Here is a 22,927-nt window from a genome sequence, read left to right on the forward strand (position 1 = left end):
CTAAGATATTGACAGTATATTGTCATTTTATGGAAAACGAGTATTAGCGACTTAACATTAATGGTTCACATGACCTCTCCTGTGATGGTTAAATCAGTTGTGTGAAAATAGTTGTGTCACAATTTAAACTTAAAGAAACCTGACTTGATCTACATTTCAGTAGATTTTTTGGGTATCATTTCTTGGAAATATATTTTTAAAAAGAATTTTGCTCCTCTATTTCAACTACATTAGAAGTAGTCCAAATAACTTTTAAGTATCTCCTTTAAAATTATGCTTAAATCATTCCAAAAGCCCATAGGAGATTTCATTTAAGGAATTCTATAAATTATCCAACATGGTTCTGGTGAAATAATTGTTATTTTATCTACAAAATATAACAACAAATAATTTTAACATCTTATGAAAACTTAACATACCTGTCATATTTTCAATGGCAAATCTAGTTTGTTGAGTCAAATGGGAATGAATGTACCACCAAATGTGGTTACAAAGGATTTTTTATATTACAATAGGCTCAAGGCCTAATTTATTAAGAATAATTCATTTAATTAGCTATAATTCTAAAACCTGGCAGAAATGCTTACATAAAACAATTCTAAAGAGCTTTTGGGACAATATAGGTGGGTAAGTACCGTTTATTTTATTATATTTGCCTTATGTACTGAATTACATTATAGAAAGTTAGAAATATATTTATATGTAAGAAGAATTACTGAAAGCCATTTTAGTAGACTAAGCATTGAAGGAAAACACTTCAGTCTTTATGGTTTATTATATAATTTGTATAAAGTTGCTAGCTTTAAGATTACTGCTTTGTAAACTACACCATATTTTGCTAATTCCAAGTATTGTTCAGATGTTTATGAAATAACAATATATAATTTAAAACTGTTCTTGATTTTAGTAAGAGAAAAATATTATATTTTTGTGACTGAAACTGTATTGTGAAGAAATTAGGATGTACCAGACTGTGGGCTGGTTGCTGGGAATATAGGTTTGAACAAGACAGATATAATTTCTATGCTTATCAGACTTAGAGTTTAGAAAAGAATAATACAGGGGCACCTGGGTGGCTCAGTTGGTTAAGCAACTGCCTTCGGCTCAGGGCATGATTCTGGAGTCCCGGGATCAAGTCCCACATCAGGCTCCCTGCTCAGCAGGGAGTCTGCTTCTCCCTCTGACCCTCCCGCACTCATGCTCTCTCTCTCCCATTCTCTCTCTCAGATAAATAAATAAAACCTTTTAAAAAAAAGAAATAAAAAAAAAGAATAATACATTAAACAAATACCAAAATAATTATAGGTTTATCAGAGTCATAATGTATAGAATACTATGAAAATATATATTAGGAGAATTTATCCTAATCGGGGCATAGAAATTCTGTTCCTGAAGGATAAGTATGAATTAGGTACACAAAAGTGGTTGTGCATATTTGGTGGTAAATGGAGGGAGGACTTGGCATCAGGACAGGGATTAGATTGAAATAACTAAAGCTGTAAAAGGTGGTGCAGATTGAATCTAGCATTGTATTGAAATGGCTTATGGGCCATGAAATCTACATTTCAATTACTTACATACACACATGCATGAGAGGCTATTCTAGTCTGGGAAAGAAATGATGATGGCTAAGACTCATGAGGGGGATGGAATGAAATTGGATTCCACAAATATTTAGGAGGTAGAATCTACCTTTGCTCTAAGTTAGTTTCTTTTTCTACTGTTCCAAATATTTTTGCTATTTTTTTTGTCCAGTTTTTTCCTCTTTATTTTTGTGGGGCTATATCTTTATTAATACTATGCTACTGTTTTAATAGAGGTTCTGAAGGGCAAGAATATAAGCTCAAGTAGTCATTCTGCCATATTTAACTAAACCCAAACTGATTTGAAATGTCACCTTTAACATATATTAAATCCTGGTTAGCTCCTGTCCTTTAAGATTTGTCTGTTGCCGTGTCAATACTGCACTATTTTAATTTATACTGTTTTTTATATTTGATAACACAGGTACCTCCTTTATATTTGTGTTTTTTCCTAAAATTATTGGCTAGTTTTACCCATTTTCTCTTTCAAGTAAATTTTGGAATAGCTTTACAAAAAATCCTGTTGGGATTTTTATTAGGATTTATTCATTTTTTTTTAAAGAATAATTTGGAGAGAATTCATATTTTTATAGTACTGAGTCTTCCTATCTCAGAACATAGTCTCTTCATTTATTTATTTTAAATGTTCTTTATTATATTTTATAGTTTTTCTCATACCTATCTGGAAGAACATTTTTATTTTAGCATTATTTTTTACTTGTAGATCTTGTTGCTATTGTGAATGGGGTATCTTTTCTTTTTTTCCAGCAATGATGTTTTTTAACTGGTTATAATTATTATTTAGGAAAGTTTCTTTTTTTCTTTATTGCTCTTTTGTCTAGTCACTTAGCCAAATTCTTTTAGCTAACTTGAATAATTTTTCAGCTGATTCCTTGAGACTTTTCCAAGTAGATAATTATCATCAGTGGCTTTATATATTTATTATTATTTTTTTAACATTCATCTATGGGGTTTTTAACATTTGATCACAACTTTCAGTATAAGGGCACCTGGGTGGCTTACTTGGTTAAAGCGTCTGACTCTTGATTTTGGCTCAGGTCATGATCTTAGGGTCATGAGATTGATCCCCATATTGGGCTCTATACTCAGTGGGGAGTCTGCTGGAGATTCTCTCCCTCTGCTTCCCCTCCCCCACCCCAGTAAAGAAACAAATCTTAAAAAAAAAAAAAAAACCTTTCAATATAGTTTTGAAAAGTAGTGGTCTTGGTGTTCTGGTCTTGTCCCTGGCTTTAATGTAAAGCTTTTCCCTTTTCTTTATAAGTATGATGTTTCATATAGACGCTGGTATAAAATGACTGTTTTCCTTCTATTCTTACTATGGTATGATTTTTCCATTAGGATTCAATTTTGAATTTTATTTGATGTACTGTATTCAAAGCATTGAGATGATAGGATTTTTTTCTTATACTGTGATAATATATTAAATTACATTATATATTTCTTAATGTCAAATCATTTTTACATAACTAGGAGAAACTCTACTTGGCCATTGTTATTTTTTAAGACGTTAGATTCAATTTGCTAATATGTTTTTTAAGATATTTGCCTATATGCTCATAAGTGAGTTTAATATATAATTTTCTTTTTTTTATTGAGTTTTGAAATCTGCATAGAAGTTGGAATGCTTTCAATCTTTTCTATGTTTTCTTTTAAAAATGTGAAGTAGCTCTTTCTTGAAGGTTTGATAGAATTTCTTTTTTTTTTTTTTTAAAGATTTTATTATTTTTAAGTACTCTTTACACCCAACATGGGGCTCGAACTTATAACCCGAGATCAACAGTTGTATGCTCTACCAACTGAGCCAGTCAGGAGCCCCTGGTAGAATTTATTCTTAAATCTTTCCTGGACTAGTGTCTTTTTTAAGAAGGTAGATCTTTGAAAACTTCTTCAATTTCTTCTTTTATGATCTATTTCTATCTCCTAAACTTTAGTAGTTGACATTTTCCTAGAAACGCTCTACTTGACTAGATTTTAAACATAAAGTTGTTTATTACATTCTTTTTAATCTTCTTTATGACTGCAGTTATTTCTTGTTGCATCCCTGATGTTACTTGTGCCTTTTTTTAATCAGACTAGCCAAGCATTTATCTATTTTTATTGGTCTTTTGAGAGAGCCAGCTTATTGATCAAATTATGCTTTTATTTTTTTTTATTTCTGCTTTTGCTTTTATTAATTCCTTATTTATGAATTTCCCATCACCTTGTAAATTTTGGTCTTTTGTGATCCACAGCAGTTCTTTTATATTTCTCATTGAGGAAATTTTCTAGTGGGAGAATTTTTCAGTTTGATCTTCTTGCACATTATAATTTAATCTTTTTTCTTTCTTTTGCTCTTTCTTTCCTTTTTCTCCCCCTCCCCCATTCCAGTAATTTTGTTTCATTGGCAGTTAATACTTCCGTTTGTTGAATTTGGTGAATCATAGTCATGCTACTAGTTTTCATAAGTGCTCGATGATTCTTTGATTTGTAAATGAACAATTTAGATTAACTATATTAATTTTTCTCTCATATAAGAATACCATTTATATATGTCATTTAACCTAGCTTCTTAATAAAGAGTCAGTCCTACAGTGATCATTATGGAGGAGGAGTGGAACTTGCAGGAAACTTACCTTCTGAGTTTTGGGATTTTCTTTTCTTCCTGGAAATCTCTGAGTAAATGGGGACATTTTGCTTCTCTGGCACTACAGAGAGCTTCCTATCTTATATATTAAGCTTTTACATATACTGGAGTTGATAGATTTAGTTTATGTTTAATATGTTATAGGGTTAATCTCATAACTAATTTTCTCATTTTTTTTTCATATATTCTTAGGATAATTTTGTTGAAAAGAACAATTGCATTTTTTGAGTAGTTCATGTTATGAGGTAACTAATGAAGTTAGACCAGTGAATTGATTTATTTTTTTATTTTTAAAGATTTTATTTATTTGAGAGAGAATGAGATAGAGGATGAGAGGGGGGAGGGTCAGAGGGAGAAGCAGACTCCCTGCTGAGCAAGGAGTCTGATGCGGGACTCGATCCTGGGACTCCAGGATCATGACCTGAGCCGAAGGCAGTCGCTTAACCAACTGAGCCACCCAGGTGCCCCAGTGAATTGATTTAGAGGAAACCATTCCTTCACACTGCCCCATAGCATCCCAATACATGAGGGACAAAGGGATTATGCCCAGTCAGAATGTTACTCATTTTGTTCATGACAGAGTATGGAATGAAAGTGTCAGAGCAGATCCTTGCATGTCAGGGAAGTTATGTTAGTGTTTCCATATCCTGGTGTAACTGGAGCAGCAAGGTAGGTTGTTCTATATACACCTACTGCCTCACCAATTTCCCCACCAGTTCCAGTCTGCCTTTCCTACTAATCAACTCTGAGATGCCCCAAACCCAGATGGTCCCATTCAGCCATGTAAAAAGGGTAAGACATGGATGAGGCCAAATCCCCTCATCCCAACTCTCACCTTTGGGATTAAATAGCATGGAATAGGGCAGGTAAAATATCAAAACCAAGAAGAAAAAAAAGCAAGGATTTTTAAGGAAGCTTTGACAGGAATGTTAAGAATAACATCTGAATTCAACTCCAGAAAAAAACTGCTATCAGGGGAAAACGAAGTCTTAGTGACTGTTCTGAAACTGCCCATAAGAAGGGGTTGGGGATCTGATGAGCGTCGGCATCAGGCGCCTTAACCCAGCATTTGGTTCATCCCGCAGCGCCAGTTCTGCTTACCAGAAGCGGTCCACTAGGCACTCGTATTCCACACCTGGCTCCACGCCAGTGAGCAGGGTTTCTTACCCATTTAAAGCTGGAGAATAGGTTGAGATCATTTCGGCCCCAAGACTTCTAATCATTCGATTTACCAGATAAAACTGTGGGTTCACGTGCAAGAGCGCCAGCTATCCTGAGGGAAACTAGATGGTTCAATTAGTCTTTCGCCCCTATACCCAGGTTGGACGACTGATTTGCACATCAGGACCGCTACGGACCTCCACCAGAGTTGGCTGGGGAATGATCCTTTAGGCATGAGCTGTAGAAGCCTTGGACTCAATGAGGCTTTGGCTGGGCCAGCCTGTATCTGCTGGGTAAGCACACTGCAGTCTGTCTGGCTCAGTCTTCAGCAAGAGTCCTTCAGCTCCATCACAGAGTACTCCACAGTTTGTTACAGTGTCCTTAAAGCTCTTCAAGGAGGTGCTTGGCATGTTTACTCTTCTACCTGGAGGGGGAGGTATGTTACCTGATGGTTGCTGGAGAGACTTTAGGAGATTGGGTTTGGTCTCCAGCTACTGACTGTTGTTGCTGAGAGCTCCCACTCTGTGCCTTGGCCATGGTGGCAAGCTTGGTCAGGGACTCCTGATATAACAATACTCTGTCTAGCTACAGACCCCTGTCCCATACTGGGCCATCTCAGCCATCCAGCAGGGATAGGGTATAGTGAGAGCTTTGAGTGCCACTTGAAAGGAGTACTAGTGATTCAAAGATCTAGCAGCTAGGGGTGGAAGTTCTTGCCCATAAAGGAACAGGGATGCCATCCTCTACTTGAAATGGGATCTCAGGGGCATGGATGACATCCAGAACTTTCATCCTAGACAGTTGTAACAATTATGATTTCCCTGGGTATCCAGCTGTAGCAGCCTTGCATCGCCATCCCCAAGGAGCTGGGGTTCATACCAGATATCCTAAAGCTTGAATAGTAGAATATCAATCTCCTCTTTGAAGTCTTTGGGGGCATGGGTCACAAAGGGACATGAGATCCCCTTCAAGATTTCCTTGTAAAACACATGATTTGCTTTTTCCTAAAACTAAATAGCAGTGCATATACCAGATTCCTATAGACATTCACCAGCACAATGTTGCCCTTGGACAGCAAGTTACTGCCAGATGCTATGACCTCCCCAACTTGTGCAGAACTGCATTGGTTTTTCCCTGCTCCCCTGCCTCCTCAGCCCAGGTTCCTTGAAGCTCCCTGGCCATTACCTTAATGGGGGAAGAACAAGCCAGACCTGTCCTGAAAACATGTGGGAGGGTTTATTGTAGTTTGATTAGAACTCCATTAAATGGGGGCGGAGCAAGATGGCAGAGGAGTAGGAGACCTGGATTTCGTCTGGTCTCAGGAATTCAGCTGGATAGGGATCAAACCATTCTGAACACCTTCAAACTCAACAGGAGATCAAAGAAAATAGCAACAACTCTCTGAACAGAAAAGCGACCACTTTCTGGAAGGTAGGACGTGCGGAGAAGTGAATCCGAGGCAATATTCGGGAGGATAGATGGCGGGGGAGGGGCCTCCGTCGGCCGCTTCTGGCAAGTGATAGAGCCGTGGAGCACAAAATCAGAACTTTTCGAAGTCGGCTCTGTTGAGGGACGTCGCTCTAGTGGCTAAGCGGGGGGGTGGAACCCTCACGGGACAGTGTGGTCTCAGGACCCTCGGGGGTCACAGAAAGACAGAGGGTGCCTGAATGCGGCAGAGCTCCCAGGTACCGGAGCAGGGAAGCCAGCTGCAGAGACGGAGCCGAGGAGTGGGCTCTCAGCTCGGGGTTGCCATAAACTGTGATCCGCGGCACAGTCGTGCCACTGCTCCTCCAGCAGGGACCCAACAAGCGGCAGATCCGGGGAAACTCCCCTTCCTCCCTCGGGAGGAGCAGTGTGGGAGCGCACCGCAGGGATCTCCTGGGCTTGGGGACTCCACAGCAGGTCAGGTGCCAGAGATAGAAATACTCGGTCACAGGCCGGGTGAGCATGGAGTGCAGCCGGAGACCGGGGAGCCGGGAGTGACTGACGGCTTTTCTCTGGGGGCTCACTGAGGAGCGGGACTCTGAGTTCTGGGCTCCTCCAGGGCAGAGATTGGGAGGCTGCCATTTTCACTCTCATCCTCCAAAGCTCTACGGAAAGCTTGCAGGGAACAAAAGCTCCCGAGAGCAAACCCGAGCAGATTACTTAGCCTGGACCGGCAAGGGTGGGGCAATTCCGCCTCCAGCAAAGACATTTGGCAACCACGGCAACAGGCCCCTCCCCCAGAAGATCAGTGAGAACAGCCAGCCAAGACCAAGTTTACCGATCAATGAGAATGGCAGAACTCCAGCGCTAGGGGAATAATGCACATAGAATCCATGGCTTTTTTACCATGATTCTTTAGTCTTTCAAAGTTAATTTTTTTTTAACTGTCTTTTTTTTTTTTCCCTTTTTCAGCCAACATCTTATCAATCCCTTTTTTAAAAATCATTTTTATTTTTCATTTTTATACTCATATTCTATCCCTTCATAGTAGTTACCTGTATTTTTGGCATACATATATGTTGTTCTCTCTTTAAAATTTTGAGATAGTTTCTTCTAACAGATCAAAATATACCTTAAATCTCTGGTGTATGGTTTTTTTCTACTCTCCTGCCTGATCACATTCTCTCCGTTGTTTTTTTTTTTAATCCTTTTTTCAAACAACTTCTTATCAATTCCTTTTATAAAATGTTTTATAATTTTCATCTTTACAGTCATATTCCATCCCTTCATCATATCAACCCTTATTTTGTACATATATAAGTTTTTCTTTCTTTAAAATTTTGGGAGGCACTTCAAACAGACCAACATAACCCAAAATCTAGTGTGTGGCACTCATCTATGTACCAGCCTGATCATATTTGATCATATTCTGTTTTTTTTTGTTTTGTTCTGTTTTTGTTTGTTTTTATCTTTATCTTTTTTCTTTTTCTTTTTCTTTTTTCTCTCTTTCCCTTTCTTTTACCCCGGCTTCAGGTCTTTTCTGATTTGTTTAGAGTATATTTTCTGGGAACGTTGTTACCCTGTTAGCATTTTGTTCTCATTAATCTACTCTCCTCTGGACAAAATGACAAGATGGAAAAAATCACCTCAACAAAAAGAACAAGAGGCAGTACCGACTGCCAGGGACCTACTCAATAGGGACATTAGTACGATGTCAGATCTAGAGTTCAGAATCATCACTTTAAAGATACTAGCTGGGCTTGAAAAAAGCATGGAAGTTACTAGAGAAACGCTTTCTGGAGAAATAAAAGAACTAAAATCTAACCAAGTTGAAATCAAAAAAGCTATTAATGAGGTGCAATCAAAAATGGGGGTGTTAACTGCTAGGATAAATGAGGTAGAAGAGAGAATCAGTGAGATAGAAGACCAAATGATGGAAAATAAAGAAGCTGAGAAAAAGATAAACAACTACTGGATCACGAGGGCAGAATTCAAGAGATAAGCGATACCATAAGACGAAACAATATTAGAATAATTGGGATCCCAGAAGAAGAAGAAAGAGAGAAAGGGGCAGAAGGTATATTGGAGCAAATTATAGCAGAGAACTTCCTAATTTGGGGAAGGAAACAGGCATCAAAATCCAGGAAGCACAGAGAACCCCTCTCAAAATCAATAAAAATAGGTCAACACCCCAACATCTAGTAGTAAAACTTAACGAGTCTCAGAGACAAAGAGAAAATCCTGAAAGCAGCTCGGGAGACGAGATATGTAACCTACAGTGGTAGAAACATTAGATTGGCAACAGACCTATCCACAGAGACCTGGCAGGCCAGAAAGGACTGGCAGGATATATTCAGAGCACTAAATGAGAAAAATATGCAGCCAAGAATACTCTATCCAGCTAGGCTGTCATTGAAAATTGAAGGAGAGATAAAAAGCTTCCAGGACAAATAAAAACTAAAGGAATTTGCAAACATGAAACCAGCTCTACAAGAAATCTTGAAAGGGGTCCTCTAAGCAAAGAGAGAGCCTAAAAACAACGTAGACCAGAAAGGAAAACAGACAATATACGGTAACAGTCATCTTAACAGGCAATACAATGGCACTAAATTCCATCTTTCAATAGTTACCCTGAATGTAAATGGGCTAAATGCCCCAATCAAATGACACAGGCTATCAGATTGGATTAAAAAACAAGACCCATCGATATGCTGTCTGCAAGAGACTCATTTTAGACCCAAAGACACCCCCAGATTTAAAGTGAGGGGGTGGAAAACCATTTACCATGCTAATGGACACCAAAAGAAAGCTGGGGTGGCAATCCTTATATCAGACAAATTAGATTTTAAGCCAAGGACTGTAATAAGAGATGAGGAAGGACACTATATCATACTTAAAGGGTCTGCCCAACAAGAAGATCTAACAATTGTAAATATCTATGCTCCTAACATGGGAGCAGCCAATTATATAAGGCAATTAATAACAAAAGCAAAGAAACACATTGACTACAATAATAGTGGGGGACTTTAACCCCCCCCTCACTGAAATGGACAGATCGTCTAAGCAAAAGATCAACAAGGAAATAGAGACTTTAAGTGACACACTGGAACAAATGGACTTCACAGACATATTCAGAACATTCCATCCCAAAGCAGCAGAATACACATTCTTCTCTAGTGCCCATAGAACATTCTCCAGAATCGATCACATCCTCTGTCATAAATCAGGTCTCAACCGGTACGAAAAGATTGGGATCATTCCCTGCCTATTTTCAGACCACAATGCTTTGAAACTAGAACTCAATCACAAGAGGAAAGTTGGAAAGAACTCAAATCCATGGAGGCTAAAGAGCATACTACTAAAGAATGAATGGGCCAACCAGGAAATTAAAGAAGAATTAAAGAAATTCATGGAAACCAATGAAAATGAAAACACAACTGTTCAAAATCTTTGGGATGTAGCAAAGGCAGTCCTAAGAGGAAAGTATATAGCAATACAAGCCTTTCTCAAGAAACAAGAAAGGTCTCAAGTACACAACCTAACCCTACACCTAAACGAGCTGGAGAAAGAACAGCAAATAAAGCCTAAACCCAGCAGGAGAAGAGAAATAATAAAGATCAGAGCAGAAATCAATGAAATAGAAACCAAAAGAACAGTAGAACAGATCAACGAAACTAGGAGCTGGTTCTTTGAAAGAATTAACAAGATTGATAAACCCCTGGCCAGACTTATCAAAAAGAAAAGAGAAATGACCCAAATCAACAAAATCATGAATGAAAGAGGAGAGATCACAACCAACACCAAAGAAATACAAACAATTATAAGAACGTATTATGAGCAACTCTATGCCAGCAAATTTGATAACCTGGAAGAAATGGAGGCATTCCTAGAGATGTATCAACTACCAAAACTGAACCAGGAAGAAATAGAAAACCTGAACAGACCTATAACCACTAAGGAAATTGAAGCAGTCATCAAAAATCTCCCATCAAACAAAAGCCCAGGGCCAGATGGCTTCCCAGGGGAATTCTACCAAACATTTAAAGAAGAATTAGTACCTATTCTTCTGAAACTGTTCCAAAAAACAGAAACGGAAGGAAAACTTCCAGACTCATTCTATGAGGCCACCATTACCTTGATCCCCAAACCAGACAAAGACCCCATCAAAAAGGAGAATTACAGACCAATATCCCTGATGAACATGGATGCAAAAATTCTCACCAAAATATTAGCCAATAGGATCCAACAGTCCATTAAGAGGATTATTCACCATGACCAAGTGGGATTTATCCCTGGGCTTCAAGGTTGGTTCAGCATCCGCAAATTAATCAACGTGATACAATACATTAACAAAAGAAAGAACAAGAATCCTATGATCCTCTCAATAGATGCAGAAAAAGCATTTGACAAAGTACAGCATCCTTTCTTGATCAAAACTCTTCAGAGTATAGGCATAGAGGGTACATACCTCAATATCATAAAAGCCATCTATGAAAAACCTACAGCGAATATCATTCTCAATGGGGAAAAACTAAGAGCTTTCCCCCTAAGGTCAGGAACGTGGCAGGGATGTCCACTATCACCACTGCTATTCAACATAGTATTAGAAGTCCTAGCCACAGCAATCAGACAACAAAAAAATAAAAGGCATTCGAATTGGCAAAGAAGAAGTCAAACTCTCACTCTTTGCAGATGATATGATACTTTATGTGGAAAACCCCAAAGACTCCACCCCAAAACTGCTAGAACTCATACAGGAATTCAGTAAAGTGGCAGGATATAAAATCAATGCACAGAAATCAGTGGCATTCCTATACACCAACAACAAGACAGAAGAAAGAGAAATTAAGGAGTCGATCCCATTTACAATTGCACCCAAAACCATAAGATACCTAGGAATAAATCTAACCAAAGAGACAAAGGATCTGCACTCAGAAAACTATAAAATACTCATGAAAGAAATTGAGGAAGACACAAAGAAATGGAAAAACGTTCCATGCTCCTGGATTGGAAGAACAAATATTGTGAAGATGTCAATGCTACCTAGAGCAATCTACACATTCAATGCAATCCCCATCAAAATACCATCCACTTTTTTCAAAGAAATGGAATAAATAATCCTAAAATTGGTATGGAACCAGAAAAGACCCCGAATAGCCAGAGGAACGTTGAAAAAGAAAAGCAAAGCTGGCGGCATCACAATTTTGGACTTCCAGCTCTATTATAAAGCTGTCATCATCAAGACCGTATGGCACTGGCACAAAAACAGACACATAGATCAATGGAACAGAATAGAGAGTCCAGAAATGGACCCTCAACTCTATGGTCAACTAATCTTTGACAAAGCAGGAAAGAATGTCCAATGGAAAAAAGTCTCTTCAACAAATGGTGTTGGGAAAATTGGACAGCCACATGCAGAAGAATGAAACTGGACCATTTCCTTATACCACACACAAAAATAGACTCCAAATGGTTGAAAGACCTCAATGTGAGACAGGAGTCCATCCAAATCCTAAAGGAGAACACAGGCAGCAACCTCTTCGACCTCAGCCAGAGCAACTTCTTCCTAGAAACATCGCCAAAGGCAAGGGAAGCAAGGGCAAAAATGAACTATTGGGACTTCATCAAGATAAAAAGCTTTTGCACAGCAGAAGAAACAGTCAACAGAATCAAAAGACAATAGACAGAATGGGAGAAGATATTTGCAAATGACATATCGGATAAAAGGCTAGTATCCAAAATCTATAAAGAACTTATCAAACTCAACACCCAAAGAACAAAGAATCCAATCAAGAAATGGGCAGAAGACATGAACAGACATTTTTCCAAAGAAATCCAGATGGCGAACAGACACATGAAAAAGTGCTCACCATCGCTCGGCATGAGGGAAATCCAAACCAAAACCTCAATGAGATACCACCTCACACCAGTCAGAATGGCTAAAATTAACAAGTCAGGAAACGACAGATGTTGGCGGGGATGCGGAGAAAGGGGAACCCTCCTACACTGTTGGTGGGAATGCAAGCTGGTGCAGCCACTCTGGAAAACAGTATAGAGGTTCCTCAAAAAGTTGAAAATAGAGCTACCATACGATCCAGTAATTGCACTACTGGATATTTACCCCAAAGATACAAATGTAGGGATCCGAAGGGGTACGTGCACTCCTATGTTCATAGCAGCAATGTCCACAATAGCCAAACTGTGGAAAGAGTGAAGATGTCCATCGACAGATGAATGGATAAAGAAGATGTGGTATATATATACAATGGAATATTATGCAGCCATCAGAAGGAATGAGATCTTGCCATTTGCAACGACGTGGATGGAACTGGAGGGTATTATGCCGAGCGAAATAAGTCAATCAGAGAAAGACATGTATCATATGACCTCACTGATACGAGGAATTCTTAATCTCAGGAAACAAACTGAGAGTTGCTGGAGTGAGGGGTGGAATGGGAGGGATGGCGTGAGTGGGTGGTGGACACTGGGGAGGGTATGTGCTCTGGTAAGCACTGTGAATTGTGCAAGACTGATGAATCTCAGATCTGTACCTCTGAAACAAATAATGCAATATATGTTAAGAAAAAGAAAAAGAGGGTAGCAGGAGGGGAAGGATGAAGTGGGGGGAATCGGGGGGACGAACCATGAGAGACGATGCACTCTGAAAAACAAACTGAGGGTTCTATAGGGGAAGGGGGTGGGAGAATGGGTTAACCTGGTTTTGGGTATTAGGGAGGGCATGTTCTGCATGGAGAACTGGGTGTTATGCACAAACAATGAATCATGGAATACTACATCTAAAACTAATGATGTATGGTGATTAACATAACAATAAAATTTTTTTTAAAAAACGAACTCCATTAAATGTACCAATTAATTTGGGAATGCTTGGCAACTTTATAATATTCAAGATCCCTTTTCCAGAACATCGGATATTTGACTGACTTATCAGTGTTTAATTAAATTTCATATAATCAAGAATGAATAACAATTTTTTAAGATCTTTAAAATAACCCAGGGTGTATTTTACAATCTCCACCACTTTTCTTCCCACTTAATTAAGCACCAGTATAAAAATTTAAGTACCTCAAGAACCGGTATAGAAGGTACATTTTAAAAAGATTTTCAGTGTAACCATTTGGTGATATTAAATTATTATTTTATTAGTTTGCAAACAATATTTTGGTTACATTGTTTAAAAAGAGCCCTGATCTTTTAGACAGATACACTGAAATGTGATACCTGGGATTTGCTTCAAAGTTATATAGTATAGAGAGTATATAGGAATATGAAACAAGATTTGCCGTGAGTAGCTAGTTGTTAGAGCTGATAGTTATTGGGTTCATTATGTTATTTTGTCTCCCTTTATAAATGTTTGGAATTATTCATAATGAAAGTTAAAAATAAAGACAAATCGAGAACATGAAAGAAAAACATCATGGAAGTAGAGCTAACTAGTTACAGGATAAAAATATTTCTCAAGATTATTGATTCTGTTGTTCTCTACCCACTGAAAGGTACACATTGGACCCCAAACAAAATTATGAAATAGGCTTTGTTTGTATTCTTTATTTCCTGGGTCTCCTTTCTTCATTTTAGCCCAGTATGGGTTTTCCTTCTACTTGTTTTAAGTGCATATTTTTCTCCTGTTCACATCTTTCAGAATTGTCACTCATTTACACAGACTGAATAGGAGGCCTAGAGATGAACCTGTCCAGATTAAAGTACAAGAGAAGAATGCTTTGGGAGGGAGTTCAGGAGTAGTAGTCAGGGAATAGGTCTGATAGAGTGTTGGAAAAATTCTTGAGGATTTGGAAAAATTACAGAAATGTGAAAAGTTTGTTAGAACATTTGGGGGAAAAATGTGTAGGATTCCCATATGTGACTTTATTAAAAATTGCCAGTCTGGAGATAAAGGAAGGTAAAAGCTTAATCCTCTAGTATTCTAACAGAAAATAAAGAAATACTATCTAAAATGGGTAAAAGAAAAAGAAGCAATATTAGCGTATTATTCAGAAATACAGATGTGATTAAATGAAACTATAACAAATTCAAAGTAGTTACTTCTGCAGAGTAATGTAAGTTGGGAGGGAGGAGGACAGTATGGAACAGAGAACTGCCGTATTTCGTTATAAGCCAGTTAGTACAGTCTGGCTTTTAACGTCTATATTTTAATAAAAATTTAAAAATAGTAAAAACTGCGAATTTAGTAGACTTATTCCAAAGAAACATCAAGAGGAGATAAAACTAAAAAAATTAATCTGAATAATATTAATATTATGATATTGAATGTAGTAGGAGTCTAGCTTCACTTTTTTTTTTTTTTTTAAGATTTTATTTATTTATTTGACAGAGAGAGACACAGCAAGAGAGGGAACACAAGCAGGGGGAGAGGGAGAAGCAGGCTTCCCACTGAGCAGGGAGCCCGATGCAGGGCTCGATCCCAGGACCCTGAGATCATGACCTGAGCCGAAGGCAGACGCTTAACAACTGAGCCACCCAGGTGCCCCCTAGCTTCACTCTTTTGCATATTCATATTCTGTTGTCCCAGTACCATTTGTTGAAAAGACTGTTCTTTCCTCTGTTGAATTGTCTTGCGACCCTTGTTGAAAGTCAGTTGACCTTAAATAGATATATAGGTTTTATTTTTGGACTGTAAGTTGTTTTTTGTTTTTTGGGGTTTTTTTTTTTTTTTCAGATTTATTTGTTTTATTAAAGAGAGTGGGGGGAGGGGCAGAGGGAGAGAATCTTCAAGCCAACTCCCTGCTGAGTGTGGAGCCTGATACAGGGCTTGGTCCCATGACCATAAGCTCATGACTTGAGCTGAAAGCAAGAGTCCAATGTTTAACAGACTGAGCCACTCACGTGCCCCTGGACTCTTAAGTTTTATGTCTCTCTGTATGCTAGTACCACACAGTCCTGATTACTGTAGCTTTTTAGTCAGTTTTGAAATTAAGTATGGGTCCTCTTTGAAGATTGTTTGCCTATTCTGGGTCCACTGCATTTTCCATATGAATTTTGAAATCAGTTTCCCAATTTCTGCAAAAAAGGGGGAGAGGACATTAGAGATTTTGACAGGGATTGCATTAAATCTGTAGATCAGTTTGGGGAGTGTTGCCATCTTAATAGCAGGAAGTCTTCCGATCCATGAATATAGGATATCTTTCTATTTATTTTAGTCTTCTTTAATTCTTTCAGTGATGTTTTATAGTTTCAGTGTATAAATCTTACACTTCTTTTGTTGCATTTATTCCTAATTTATTGTTTTTGATGCTGTTGTAAAAAGAATGTTTTCATAATTTCATTTTCAGATTATTCATTGCTAGTATTTAGAAATATGTTTGATTTTTGTATTTTCAACTTGAATCCTGCAACCTTTTTGAACTCATTCTAGTAATTTTTGTGTGTGTATTCCTTAGCATTTTCTATGTACAAGGTTATGTCATCTGCAGAATGAGATAGTTTTACTTACTGCTTTCCAATGCCATTTATTTCTTGCCTAACTCCCTTGGCTAGAATCTCCACTATAATGTTGAGTAGAAGTGGCAAGAGCGGACATCCTTGCCTTGTTCCTGATCTTATGGAAAGGTATCCAGTCTTTTACCCTTACATATGATATTAGTTATAGATTCTTCATAGATACCTTTCACTGAGTTCAGGAAATTTCCCTTCTATTCCTAGTTTGTTGAATGTTTTTATCATGAAAAGGGTTTGGATTTTGTCCAATGCTTTTTCTGTGCCCATTGAGATACCATGTAGTTGTTTTGTTTTTTTTTGTTCTATTAATACAGTGTATTACACAGATCGATTTTCATTTCTTGATGAACTATTTTTGCATTCCTGAGATAATGTGTACTTGGTCATTGTGTACAATCCTTTTCATATATGGCTGGATTCAGTTTGCCAGTATTTCATTAAAGATTTTTGCATCTGTATTTATAAAGGATATTGGCTATAATTTTCTTATGATACCTTCTTGTGGATTTAGTATCAGGATCTCATAGAATAATTGGGAAGTATTCCCTCCTCTATTTTTTTTTTTTTTAAGAGTTTGTGAAGTACTGGTTTTAATTCCTCTTTAAAGTTTGATAGAATTTACCAATGAAAGCATCTGGTTATGGGCTTGTGGGAAGTTTGTTGATTACTAATTCATCTCTTTACTTTTTTATAGGTCTATAAAAATTTTGTATTTTTTGAGTAATGTTTTAAATTTTAAAAATATAAAGCAAGTGTAAAGTGGTAAGTATGTATAAGGTAGTCTGGTAAAGCCCAAATTGTGTATAAAAATGTGTCCTCCTACTTCACGGGAATTCAGTTTGAAACTTACCATTTAACAATTCATTTTTTTAAAACATGACTTTTCGAAAGAGTGTTGTTAATGTCTTTTTATTTGAATTATTTTAAATACATCAAATATTTTGTATTTCATAATGGCTTGAAATTTAAGGGTTTGGTTTTTTTTGTTTGTTTGTTTGTTTTTATTGCTTTTATCTCAGCAGCAATGCAGCAAGTGTTGGATAACCTTACGGAGCTGCCCTCATCTACAGGAGCAGAAGAAATAGACCTAATTTTCCTCAAGGGGATTATGGAGAATCCTATTGTAAAATCACTTGCTAAGGTATAGTGGTTTATTCATAAGCTTACTAAATTATTTTTAAATTGTCTTTACAGAGGTCTTTTCAGATATTGCTGTTTTCAGAACTTAATACGCCTTTGGTGTAGTTAGCAAATAATAATACTTATCACATAATGAAATCTTCATGCACACGAAAATTAGACTACTTTTGCCTTTCCTGCGCTGACTTTAAATACAAGATAAAACAACTCTTAGTTTTAGCCTAACACATTTAAAGTTTTAGGGAAATTTTAACTGAATAGTCATATTATAACAGGACTTATGAAAAGGATCCTGGTACTATCTCCATTTCAGCAACAGCAAAATACTGATGTTCTTCTTTTATATTAGACTGTGTGCCTGTTTTTCATTTTGGTTCTTGACTTCCTCTGTCTAGTACTTTTTGAAATCTTGTTTTCTCTCGGATAACCTTGATATTTCAAGTCTGTTTCTGTAATCAGCTCCCTAGTAGTCTCCTTAACTCGTCTGTAAATATACTTTTACAACTATTCTTAGTCCAGTTTTATTTCACTTACACTATTTCCTGTATTAATTTTTAGAAACATCACTAAAGCCCGGTGTGTTAACTACTTCACAACCGTTCTTCAGCATTCCTTCAAATGATTCTTGCTTTCAGAAACCTGTGCCACATGCCCTCTCTGGCCTTTCCTTCATGGAGTCATCTTGTCTTTCCATTTGCTTTTTGTACTCCCAGTATGTTGATTTCACCCTCTCCCATAATCATTTTTTAACCACAGTCCATTAATTTTTTTTCTTCTCCCTTGTGAAAAATCATACCTTTTACAGACTTTTTCATTTGTAAAAGTGAGCCAGTAATGCAGATTCTTCATTTTATTCACAAACTTAATCATTCTAAGATCACATGATATAAAACCTTTGGCTCCTAAGTAAAAACTAATCTAGTTGTATATCACCCAACTGGAATTTTTATTTTAGTCATTTTTTTTTTAAGATTTATTAGAGAGAGAGGGTGAGTGTGAGCCGTGGGAAGGGGGAGCAGAAGGAGAGGGAGAGAGAATCCTCAGGCAGAGTCCCCTCTGAGCAAAGAGCCTAATGAGGGGCTCCATCCAGGACTCCGAGATCATGACCTGAGCTGAAACCAGGAGTTAGCTGCTTGACCGACTGAGCCACCCAGGTGCCCCAATTTTAGTCATTTTTGATTGCAGTTTTTCCAAAGTTTATCAGATAGTCCTTTATCTTAATAGTAATATTATAGGATATGAATTTACTTTCAAGTTCAAGCTCTTGTCACAAATACCAATTACCATACTCTGTCAAGATAGAGTAATAGTTTCAGGGTCTATTGAAATATGTAGGGGCTATTTAAGCCTGTATTAACTAGCTAACCATTAGCTCTAATTGGTACTTTTTAAAATAGTTTTTGACTCTTCCTTTGATATGATAATGTTGGTAGTCAGTTTTTATCATTAGTATCTATTACACCCATGTCCCCATATTTATTTATCATTGATCTGTAGATTTAGAAACTAGATAATAAGGCATCTTACAGTGTGTTTATAATTCACAGAGGTCTTTAAAATATATTGTTTTGTCTTCACAACAATTTATTGAATTGAAAATCAAAGTAGAAGAATTATTTGTCTAAGGTCACTGTCCTAGTAAATTGACAGAGATGAGGTTTAGACCAGGTTTTCTTTCTTCAGATTCTGTGCTCTTCCTACTATAGCAAAGGTTTTGTGTGTATGTATATTCCTAAGAATTTCTGTGGGTAAAAAATTACTGTTATTCTGGCTTTTGTGCCATTGATATTGGCCTTATTGAGGATTATCTTGTTCATTATTCTCAACAGGTGAAATGGCTGGATGACTTTTAAGCAGCTCAGGTGCTAGTGTAATCTTCTGATGATAAAAATGAAATTAGGGGGCACCTGGGTGGCAAAGTCAGTTAAGTGTCTGACTTGGTTTTGACTCAGGTCATGATCTCAGTGTTGTGAGATTGAGCCCCATGTAGGGCTCAGCATGAAGTCTTCTTGGGATTTCCTCTCCTTCTCCCTCTGCCCCTCCCACGCATGCTCGTGCACTCTCTCTCTCTCTCTCTCAAATAAAATAATCTTTTTTAAAAATGAAATTAAGAACAGAATCAACCAATAGTATCCACCATTCAAAAGCAGCTTCTCGATAAATAGAATCAATGATAGCTTAGTATTCTAACAGTGAAAGAAAAGAAATCCCAAGAGGAAAGGAAGACTTCTACTTCCAAGAAAGAGATATTGAGTCACAGCAGGCCGACACTCCCAGTACAACAAGTAGAGAAAAATGGTTAAGTTACTGAGGAAACAGAGGCATATGTTGCTAGACACAGGGAGAGACAGGAACATGTGACTAATAATCATGAGAAAAATAACAGAAGCAGTTCTATAGATGATCCTTTATTATTAGAGTTTATAAACAAATATTTTAAAATGTATTAAAATATTTTAAAAGAAGAGAAAATGAAGACATTTAAAATATTACTAGAAAATAGAATCAAAATTAGAATCAAAATCAATCAAGTGGTCATTTGTTCTGTCTTTTAGATTCCACATATAAGTGAAATCGTGTGGCATTTGTCTTTGTCTGACTTACTTTACTTAGCATAATACCCCTTAGGCCCATCCATATTTTGCAAATGGCAAGATCTCATTCTTTTTTTATGGACGAATAATATTCCATTGTGTATGTGTATGTATATATCTATGTGTATAAATACACATGTACCACATCATCTTTTTTTAAAGATTTTATTTATTTAGAGAGAAAGAGAGCGTGTGTGCATGAGCAGGGACAGAGTGGGGGTGGGGGAGCAGAAGGGGAGGGAGAGGGAGAGAATCTTAAGCCAACTCTGCACTGCGCCAGGGCAGGGCTCCGTCCCACAACCCTGAGATCATGACCTGAGCCAAAACCAAGAGTCAGGCACTTAACCAACTTAGCCACCCAGGTGCCCCCCATCATCTTTTTAAAACATTTTTCTTTTGAAATATAGTTGACACACAATGTTACATTAGTTTCCGGTGTACAACACAGTGATTGGACAGATGTCTACATTATGCTGTGCTCACCACTAGTGCAGCTACCATCTGTCACCATATAACACTATTTCAGTACCGTTGGCTCTTTTCCCATGCTGCACCTTTTGTCCACATGACTTATTCCATAATTGGAAGTCTGTATCTCCCTCTCCCCTTCAACTGTTTTGCCCATCCTTCCACCTACTTCTCCTCTGGCAATCATCAGTTTGTTCTCTGTATTTATGGGTCTGTTTCTGTTTTTTGTTTATTTTGTTTTTCAGATTCTACATGGAGGTGAAATCATACAGTATTTGTCTTTGTCTGACTTATTTCACTTAGCGTAATACCCTCTAGGTGCATCCATATTTTGCAAATGGCAAGATCTCATTCTTTTTTTATGGCTGAGTGATATTCCGTTGTATATATACCACATCTTCTTTATTGATTAATCTATCAGTGACGTTTGGGCTGCCTCCATATCTTGGCTATTGTAAATAATGCTGGAATAAACATAGGGGTGCATATATCTTTTTGAATTAGCACATTTGTTTTCTTTAGGTAAATACCCAGTAGTGGAATTGCTAGATTATGTGGTATTTCTGTTAATTTTGTGAGGGACCTCCATACTGTTTTCCACAGTGGCTGCATCCCATTTGCATTCCCACCAGCAGTGTACAAGGATTCCTTTTTCTTCACATCCTTGCCAACACTTATTTCTTGTCTTTTGCTTCTAGTCATTTTGATAGGTGTAAGGTGATATCTCATTGTGGTTTTGATTTGCATTTTCTTGATGATTAGTGAGGTTGAGCATCTTTTCATATGTCTATTGGCCATCTGTGTGTCATCTTTGGAAAAATGTCTATTAAAGTCCTCTGCCCTTTTTTAAATCAGGTTATTTGGGTTTTTTTTGGTGTTGAGTTATAAGAGTTCTTTATATATTTTCCATATTAATCCCTATAGGATATATCATTTGCAGATATCTTCTCCCACTCAGCAGGTTTCCTTGTCATTTTGTTGATGGTTTCAACAAAGGAACTGCAATAGTTTTTACTTTGGTGTAGTCCCAATATACCACATCGTCTTTATTCATTCATCTGTCAATGGACACTTGAGTTGCTTCCATATCTTGGCTTGTTTAAGTAGTACTGCAAACAAACAGATTCTTAAATATAGAGAACAAACTGCTGATTGCTGGAGGGGCAGTGGATAAGGGATGTGTGAAATGGATAAGGGAGATTAAGAGGTACAAATTTCAGTTGTAAAAAAAAAATAGTCTTGGAGATTAAAAGCTTAGGGAATATAGTCAGTGATATTGAAATAATGTATAATGACAGGTGGTGACTGTACTTATCATGGTGAGCACTGAGTAATGTGTAGATTTGTTAAATCAATGTATGCCTGTAATTAATGTAACACTATGTTAGTTATATTTTAAAAAACAATGAAATGGATATTCAAGGACTCAAAAATATATCTGAATTAAAAGCTCATTTGATGGGGTTAATAGATTAAACATTGCAGAGAAGGGGATCCATGAATTTGAAACAGTCCAGTAGTAAGTATCCAAACTGAAAATCAGAACAAGAATGGAACATAAAGGAGAGAGAATAGGAGGAATACTCAAAAAGTTTGATATACATGTAATTGGTATCCCAGAAAGAGAAAAGGGGGAAATGGGACAGAAGAAATAGTTGAAGAGACATAGCCAAAAATTTTCAAAACTGATGAACAGCATCAACTGATGATCCAAGAAGCAAAGTGAACCCTCCTACAAGAGAAATATAAAGAAAAACATTATTTGGAACAACACAGTCAAATTCCTGAAAATCCAAGACAGAGTGAATATTTGTAAATTAGAGAAGAATACTTTTAAAGAGAAACAATAAGACTAATGGTTAGCAATAAAACAGGAACTATATATGTCAAAACAGAGTGCACTGAGATCATTATAAAGTTTTGAAAGAAAAACGCTGCCAACCTTGAATTCCCTTTCTGGCAATAATACCTTCAAAAATGAAAGCAAAATAAAGATTTTTACTTTTAGACAAATGAAATCTGAGAAAAATAATCTCCATTTACTCTATAAGAAATGCAAAACGACGTTTTTCTGGCAGAAAGAATGACAAAGGAAAGGGAAAACTAATGGTAAATATAATACTGACTTTTTTTTTAAAAGATTTTATCTGAGAGAGAGAACACGAGGTGGGGAGGATCAGAAGCAGAAGCAGACTCCCTGCTAAGCAGGGAGCCCAATGTGGGACTCGATCCTGGCACTCCAGGATCATGACTTGAGCCTAAGCAGTCACTTAACCAACTGAGCTACCCAGGTGCCCTAATAATTGACTTTTAAAATGAAATAATAACAATGTCTTAGGGCATTTATAACATGTATAAAAGTGAAATATATGAAGATGATAGCCTAAAAGGAGGGAGTGACTTAATGAGTCAAACAATTGTAAGATTCTTTTGTT

General features: G+C 37.1%; 1 protein-coding gene and 1 pseudogene across 4 annotated transcripts in view; one reads left to right on the forward strand and one right to left on the reverse strand.

Moving 5' to 3' along the window:
• Window positions 1–22,927, forward strand: part of MPP6 (membrane palmitoylated protein 6) — a 127,336-nt gene that overhangs the window by 36,010 nt on the left and 68,399 nt on the right. For 3 of the 4 annotated variants that reach the window (XM_035020755.1, XM_035020758.1, XM_035020757.1), the window contains exon 2: window positions 17,313–17,431. In XM_035020755.1, coding sequence (XP_034876646.1) covers window positions 17,315–17,431 — 117 coding nt within the window. In that variant the 5' untranslated portion in view covers window positions 17,313–17,314. Of the gene's footprint in view, window positions 1–17,309; window positions 17,432–22,927 lie in introns of all 4 variants that reach the window. The other variant, XM_035020756.1, reaches the window with a different exon arrangement.
• LOC118020878 lies at window positions 5,830–6,478 on the reverse strand (annotated as a pseudogene).

Source organism: Mirounga leonina, unplaced genomic scaffold (genome assembly GCF_011800145.1).
Source record: "Mirounga leonina isolate KUSES-001 unplaced genomic scaffold, KU_Mleo_1.0 Mir_174, whole genome shotgun sequence".
NCBI classification, from domain to species: domain Eukaryota; kingdom Metazoa; phylum Chordata; class Mammalia; order Carnivora; family Phocidae; genus Mirounga; species Mirounga leonina.